The sequence below is a fragment of the Poecilia latipinna genome, unplaced genomic scaffold (assembly GCF_001443285.1).
Source record: "Poecilia latipinna isolate Pla-1442-1.1 unplaced genomic scaffold, P_latipinna-1.0 Scaffold3766, whole genome shotgun sequence".
Classification (NCBI taxonomy): Eukaryota; Metazoa; Chordata; class Actinopteri; order Cyprinodontiformes; family Poeciliidae; genus Poecilia; species Poecilia latipinna.
In genome coordinates, this window is record NW_015116382.1 from 24,136 (window position 1) to 31,974 (window position 7,839).

The 7,839-nt window shown below is 48.6% G+C and overlaps 1 protein-coding gene across 1 annotated transcript in view; it reads left to right on the forward strand.

Annotated features, from left to right (window-relative positions):
• Positions 1–919: 919 nt before the first annotated feature.
• LOC106941622 (metabotropic glutamate receptor 6-like) overlaps positions 920–7,839 on the forward strand; it is a 12,873-nt gene continuing 5,953 nt past the window's right edge. Inside the window, exons 1-13 of the mRNA XM_015024696.1 lie at positions 920–1,160; positions 1,761–2,357; positions 2,944–3,160; positions 3,235–3,370; positions 3,460–3,614; positions 3,949–4,089; positions 4,177–4,377; positions 4,611–4,750; positions 4,819–4,941; positions 5,035–5,299; positions 5,737–5,972; positions 6,034–6,195; positions 6,389–6,538. Of these exons, the coding sequence (XP_014880182.1) occupies positions 1,806–2,357; positions 2,944–3,160; positions 3,235–3,370; positions 3,460–3,614; positions 3,949–4,089; positions 4,177–4,377; positions 4,611–4,750; positions 4,819–4,941; positions 5,035–5,299; positions 5,737–5,972; positions 6,034–6,195; positions 6,389–6,538 (2,478 nt within the window). The 5' untranslated portion in view covers positions 920–1,160; positions 1,761–1,805. The remainder of the gene's footprint in view (positions 1,161–1,760; positions 2,358–2,943; positions 3,161–3,234; positions 3,371–3,459; positions 3,615–3,948; positions 4,090–4,176; positions 4,378–4,610; positions 4,751–4,818; positions 4,942–5,034; positions 5,300–5,736; positions 5,973–6,033; positions 6,196–6,388; positions 6,539–7,839) is intronic.

Sequence of the window (7,839 nt, forward strand, 5' to 3'; positions counted from 1 at the left end):
ATGTTTCTGTCTCATATTTCTATGGCATTAAAGGACCTGGAACTTTTGTTTTTCCGCTGAAAAACAAAAGTGGGGGGCGGTGAGGGACCTGGATAAAGGCTAGGGGGGCGTTGGCCCGAAAAAGGTTGAGAAACACTGGTCTAAACTTTGTCATAATTTCTTACACAGATTTGTAATTCTGTTGAAAACTAAGCAACAAAATTTATGTTATTCTCTTTTTTACCTGCTCATAATATTTTAATTAAGTAAAAAGGTTTTTTTTTAAGGAAACGGACGTTTTCCTTATGAAAGTTAAGATAAATGACTTTTCTATTTTAATAATAATAATGATACATTTGATTTGAGACTGCCTTCCTTACACCCAAGGTCACCTTACAGGCAAAAATAATCATAATAGTAAATCAGTGAACGTATTTATTATTTAATCGTGTTTTCAGCAATAAAAGCAGGATTTGAGTAACTCTTTATGTTCAACAAACAAATTAAAAATAGGTCTAGGAAAATGAATTCTGCTCTTTGAAGGACGTGATTCTACTTATTAATAAAAGAGGAATATTTTAGTTTCATTTTCTGATGCAGCTCACAGACTGATGAAGGTCTAAAAACACGAATATCTGAACATGTGATTCCTGAGGTCAAAGGTCATGGGGTGCAGTTTTAGTTGGACATTAAAAATAATCAAATTAAACAGTCTGTTTATTTTTTTTTTTTTTTACTAATAAATAAATTTCAGGAGCCAAAAATAAGAGTCATGTGGGAGTCGGTTCTGTTCGAGATCCGGTTCTCCTGAATGAGTTCCTGTGAACATCCGGTAAAGTCTGAGGTTCTGTTGGACCTGCAGGTTCTGGACTGGGGTTCGGTTCGGTCAGATTTTTACTATTAAACCTGTCAGAGAGCCAAGCCCCGCCCCTCCGACAATTTCCATAATTAATGAACAATTATTCCCTCGTGACGTCACCAGAGTCCTCATTGGCAGAAATCCTGCTGCTCCGCAGATCGAGCTGGTCCTCACAAGGATACAGACCAGCGGACACACAGGTGTCCAGTCCTCCGCTGGCTGCCGCAGCAGCAGCCGGACTCCTCCTCTCTCCGCAGGCTGTTGCGGCTCTGTCTGCGGGTCTTTGCGGGTCTCTGCGCGGACCGAACGGAGCGCCTCGCAGGTATTTAACTTTATTTTTCTCACCTGTTCGCCCATAAAGTGGGTCAAACCACAGGAACCATTTAATTAAATCAGAACTTTATTGATCGCTCAAGTTTTTATTTTCTCTGATTTCCAGTTTTCTGATCAAAGATAAAATTTATTAACGGACAAATGAATGCCTTCTTTCTCCATTCTTTAAAACCAGTTGATAAAAATCGATGAGTCGCTGCAGCTGATCGATACTGATTAGTCAGTGATCAGAGGGACAGAAATCATCTTTTATTATTTCATTTTTGTTTTTGGGGTCTGGAGAATATCCAGCTGAGAGCGAAATATTTAGATAATATGCAAATTTACCTGAAAATAACCAAAAGTGGACTACCAAAATAAAAGCTGGGTCTCAACTCATGTCTGATCATGTAAGGAGTCATGGGACTCATATCGGGTCATGGATCTTGGATCAGTATCGGGTCAGTCGTGACCCCATACGGGTCATGGCTCATGACCCGATACGAGTCACATGACCCGATGCGAGTCACGACTGACCCATGACTCATGGGTCAGTCGTGACTCGTATCGGGTCGTGTTCCATCTCTTTGACTGGTTGATGTGTCCCCAGGTGTCCGTGTCAGGATGAACGGTCCATGCTGAACGTCGTCTGAGCATGACATCATCAAACCACGCCCCTTTGTCCCTCTGTCCTGACGTTGCCACTGGTCGCCTCGGCGCCCTGTGGCCCCGCCTCCTGCTGCCTCTCTGGATCTGGACCAGTCACCCAGCGGGCCAGGTGTGGGCATCACACCAGCACTTCCACCCCCACTCCATAAAGCTGCCTGGTGACATCACTCTGGGGGGGCTGTTCCCCATCCACGCCCGCGGCCCCCACGGCATGAACTGCGGCGAGCTGAAGAAGGAGAAGGGCATCCACCGCATGGAAGCCATGTTGTACGCCCTGGACCAGATCAACAGCGACCCCGAGCTGCTGCCCAACATCACTCTGGGCGCACGCATCCTGGACACCTGCTCCAGGGACACCTACGCCCTGGAGCAGTCCCTCACCTTCGTCCAGGCGCTGATCCAGAAGGACACCTCCGACATCCGCTGCTCCAACGGCGAGCCGCCCCTCATCCGCAAACCGGAGAGGGTGGTGGGTGTGATCGGAGCGTCGGCCAGCTCCGTGTCCATCATGGTGGCCAACATCCTGCGGCTGTTTGAGGTGAGAGACAGAGATGGGTCAGAGAGAGACAGGTGAGGATTTGGTAGAGGAAAGTAGACAAGAGGTGAGACAGAGTGAAGCATCATGAAGACCTTCTACCAAAGATGTTGAACCTAGTGAAGTGGACAGAATGACTTCCTCCATGAAATTAATAATAAAGATGCAGTAGACGATAGTGGAACCCCATACAACCTTCTGGAACCTAGTGGAGTACCATAACACCCAGTTAAAACCAGTAGAACCCAGTGGACTACAGTAGAAACTAGTGGAACCCAGTAGAACCCAGTAGAGCATCATAAAACCCAGTAGAACATACTAGATAAGGGAATGATTTTCCATGATGTGAAGATCTACAGCTCATGCTTCCTCCTCTTCCTCAGATGATGAGGTTGCAGTAATAACGAGGTTTGCTCGTTAAGAAGGTCTCTGTTAATCACTGGGTGTTAATGTGATTGAAGAGCTGGCCCACTTTGAGCTCGGCTGTTACACAACATTAATCTGTCTGAGTGGTTCTGGTCTCTGTTGCTCCACCACTCGTCCCACTGTCGCCTCTGAACTGGGTTCTGGATCTGGTTCTGAATTCCAGATTCCTCAGGTGAGCTACGCGTCCACGGCTCCAGAGCTCAGCGACAACAACCGCTATGACTTCTTCTCCCGGGTTGTTCCGCCAGACTCGTACCAGGCCCAGGCCATGCTGGACATCGTCAAGGCTCTGGGCTGGAACTACGTCTCCACGCTGGCGTCCGAGGGCAACTACGGTGAGAGCGGCGTCGAGGCCTTCATGCAGATCTCCAGAGAGGCCGGTAGGGACGCTCCTATCTCACCCATTCTGACCCGTTTATCACCTGCCTCTGACCTGCCTATGTCTCTCCACCAGGTGGTGTGTGCATTGCCCAGTCGGTGAAGATCCCCCGAGAGCCAGCTGAGGGCGAGTTCGATAAGATCATCAAACGTTTGATGGAGACAAGTAACGCCAGAGGAGTCATCATCTTCGCCAACGAGGATGACATCAAGTAATCCACCAGAGACACTCACCTCTTGCCTTTGCACCTGGTTGATGTGGTCACGAGACTTGAGGCTGATTCTTCTTTCTCTCTGGAAGGCGTGTTCTTGAAGCAGCGAGGCAGGCTAATCTGACGGGCCACTTCCTGTTTGTTGGGTCAGACAGCTGGGGGGCCAAGAGCTCACCAATCGCCGAGCTGGAAGACGTTGCAGAAGGAGCTGTCACCATCCTGCCCAAGCGGGCCTCGATTGACGGTAGAACCGGATGCACCTGGTCAAGGATCACCTGGTTCTGGAGGTTTCTAGAGGATTCTAGAGTAGTGTTTCTCAATTCCAGTCCTCAAGGTCCACTATCCTGTATGTTATAGGTGTTTTCCTTATGCCACACACCTGATTTGACTAAGTGGGTGACTAACAGCCTTCTTCAGCACTTGATGGCTGCAGAGGAGGTCATGCAATCATTTGAAAGAGATGTTCTGGAGCAGAGACATAACTACAGCATGCAGGCAGTGGGAACTGAGGACCAGAATTGAGAATCACTGATCTAGAGGGTTTTAGAGGGATCTCATCTGTTGTGTATGTTCTACAGGCTTTGATCAGTACTTCATGTCTCGGTCCCTGGAGAACAACCGCAGGAACATCTGGTTTGCCGAATTCTGGGAGGACGACTTCAGATGCAAATTGACCCGTCCCGGAATCAAACTGGACCCAGAGAAGAAGAAGTGCACAGGTACTCACAGAGAGAGAGAGCGACAGAGAAAGAGAGAGATGTGTGAAGGTCTCAGGTGTTCCCTCATTACAGTCTATCTGTCTGCAGGAGGCGAGCGAATTGGTCAGGACTCGTCCTACGAGCAGGAGGGGAAGGTTCAGTTTGTGATCGATGCCGTTTATGCCGTCGCCTACGCTCTGCACAACATGCACCAGGACCTCTGTCCCAACAGCCACGGGGTCTGCAGCAGTATGGACCCAGTGGAGGGGCGCCTGCTGCTGGACTACATCAGAGCCGTCAACTTCAACGGTAAGTTCATCCTCTGGGCAGAGAGACAGAGTTGATAGTAAGTGGACCACAGCAAGTCCCCACCTCTCCTTAATGAATGAATGAATAATAAATTGTGCATGTTAGTGTGGCTGAGTGAATGAGATGTTTGTTTTAGGTGTTTCATATGATTCGTAGGACAAGAGAGCTTCTATATTTCCGGTCCAGATCCCAGTACTCCCAGTAGAACTACCATCCGTTTCTCTGTCTTCCAGGAAGTGCTGGAACCAGCGTTCTGTTCAATGAGAACGGAGACGCTCCAGGACGCTACGATATCTTCCAGTTTCAGATGACCAACCACAGCCACCCTGGCTACCACGTTATCGGCCAATGGACCAACAACCTGAGGCTCAATGTGAGACGCTGCGATGAAGGTCGGACCGCAGGACGTTTCTGTCCCTGACCTGGTGTGTGTTTCTGCAGCTGGAAGAGATGCAGTGGTCCGGAGGAGACAAATCCGTTCCAGAGTCCATCTGTAGCTTCCCCTGCAAACCCGGAGAGCGGAAGAAGATGGTGAAGGGAGTCCCCTGCTGCTGGCACTGCGAGGTACCCGGAGCCTGCCATCCTGCTACTACTACTGGAACATGGTTACAGGAAGTGAGGTAAAAGGAATGAAACATGTGTCCCACCTGCCTGCAGCTCTGTGACGGGTACCAGTACCAGTTGGACGAGTTCACCTGTGAAATGTGTCCAACGGACATGCGGCCCGTCCCCAATCGGACGGCCTGCTGTCCCACGCCCATCATCAAGCTGGAGTGGAACTCTCCCTGGGCCCTAGTGCCTGCCTCTCTCGCCATGCTGGGTATCCTAGCAACCAGCGCCGTGGTGGTAACCTTCATTCGCTTTAATGACACCCCTATCGTCAGGGCGTCCGGAAGAGAGCTGAGCTACGTCCTCCTGACTGGTGAGTTCGCTGATCGGTCCCTCCAGGATTTCACGATTACTTTTGTGATTTTTGCAGTCAAATTGACTGATTTTCTGGTGATACTTTAGGAATACTTGCTGGACATCTTGAGATATTTTCACTCATGTATGACATTAAGAATGATCACAGACTATAGCTGGACATCAAATCAGGCTGCGGCAGTAGAGGAGAACAAGTAAGAAATACTGCCACCTGCAGATGGGAGTTAGTACCAAAAACGATATTTTATTGGCATGTGGAAATTGTGCAGTTGCAGAATTGTGAAAAACTGGAGACTGACTAAATGACATGCTGCTGTGTGACATAATCAGTATGCATGGTGTCATCATTGGTGTGAGTGACATCCTTGTCAGCATGGATGGCATCACTGAGGATGATGTCATCAGCAGTGGATGACCTCGCCTCTCTCCATCCAGGTATCTTTCTAATTTACCTGATCACCTTCCTGATGATCGCCGAGCCAGGTGTGGTGGTGTGTGCGTTCCGGCGCCTCCTGCTGGGCCTCGGCATGGCCATCACCTACTCTGCCATGCTAACCAAAACCAACCGCATTTACAGAATCTTCGAACAGGGCAAGAAGTCGGTGACTCCTCCCAAATTCATAAGCCCCACCTCCCAGCTCGCCATCACCTTCATCCTCATTTCTGTCCAGGTAAGTGGACGCAGGTCACGTGACCTGCAGGTACCTTGTGTGACGCTTGGGTGTGCGTCAGGTTCTGGGCGTGTTCGTGTGGTTCGCTGTGGTTCCTCCTCACACCATCATCGACTACGAGGAGCTCCGCCCACCAAACCCAGACTTGGCCCGCGGCATCCTCAAGTGTGACATGTCGGACCTGTCCATCATCTGCTGCCTGAGCTACAGCATCGTTCTCATGGTAAAAAAATACTTTCCCTCAGCATGATGGTTCCACCAACGTACTTCACAGTGCTAAGCAATGGGGTTTTCCTTCAAAGCCATAACAAACACCAGAACTGGACTTTAATTCTCAGTTGCATCTGTTACGTCTGTTGGGAGGGAACCTGAATATTTCTGTTTGTAAGAAACTGCATTGTGTCCTCCGTTGCTAGATAACATGTACGGTTTACGCCGTGAAGAGCCGAGGCGTTCCGGAGACGTTCAATGAAGCGAAGCCCATCGGCTTCACCATGTACACCACCTGCATCGTCTGGCTGGCCTTCGTCCCCATCTTCTTTGGTACCGCTCAGTCCACTGAGAAGGTAAGAACGGGACTGGACTTCAGGTAGTTGCTTAGAACCCGACCAGATTTCAAGTGAGTTGGTTAGATATGGCCAGAACCAGAGGTAACCTAGAGGAACCAGGAAGAACCTCAGAGAGTTCAATCAGAGGAACCATCTCTTTTTCTTTAAACAAACCGACTTCATGTCTGTATTATTCTGGTTCAGTTCTGGTTCCTGCAGGTTCTCCAGAATCTTCTGGTTAGTGTTCATCAGAACAATAATCAGAACCTGAGTAGAGGTGAGCGAACCAGAGGAACCCGGCTCCATCCTGTCACTGCAGACAGAAACCAGGTGGAGGCTGGAGTGTTTGGGTCAGCGGCGCCGGGGGGAGGGACGGGTCCGTTATGCGACAGATAAACCGCACTGACACTTTCAGGTCGGATTATACAGATTAGAACCGACACGTAACGAGACCCAAACGCCCCAACAAAAGAGACAAAAAGACCAAAATATCAGGGAGGAGGAAAGAGGCTTTCAGAACTGCTGATCCGACAAAATAAAAGCTCCTCTGCAGGATTAAAGATGGAGGCTGCAGCAGAACATGGAGACTCTCCAGGATGTTTCGGCAGCTGCTTGGAAAGTTTCAAAGAGAATAATTCATGAAAACATGAATGAGAAGAGCTGCAAACAACAGCAGGTCACACGCCGTTCTTCTTCTGTGGTTCTCTGATAACAGTCGGACCTCCTCCTCTCTCGGTTCTGGGTGCTTCATGAAGGAGGATTTAAGAGAAGCTTTTTATCTGAGAACAACAGAACCAACAGGAGCTGGGAAAGGATTACTGCTGCAGGAGCTCTTAGCTTCACACATACATTCCTCACTCAATATACTACTGTGGACTTGAATTGACCCCCTTTAGTTTCTGTCGCCTAACTTTGACCTTTTCCCTAACCCCCTCAAGTTTATACTTCACCCTAACCCCACTTAGGCCCCTAACCCACAAATTATCTTTTTTTTTTTTTTTTTCCAAAAATGTATTTATGCTTTAACATGAGGTACAAGGTAAAGGCAGTATAGTAGTTATATAGTTAACAGTGTACCCCGCAAATTATCTTTTTATATTGTGTGCAAAATGTCCTCACAGCTACAAATGTCCTCATAATGCTGGTGGTTAGTAAAGAACCAGTCCCCAGGGTGTGCTGTGGTGGTGCAGGGGTTAAGCACAACCCACATATGGAGTCCTTAACACGGCTGCCGCAGGATTGATTCCTGGCCTGGCGACCTTTGCCACGTCTTTCCCTTCTCTTGTTACCCTCTTTCTTGTCTATTCACTGTCAAATAA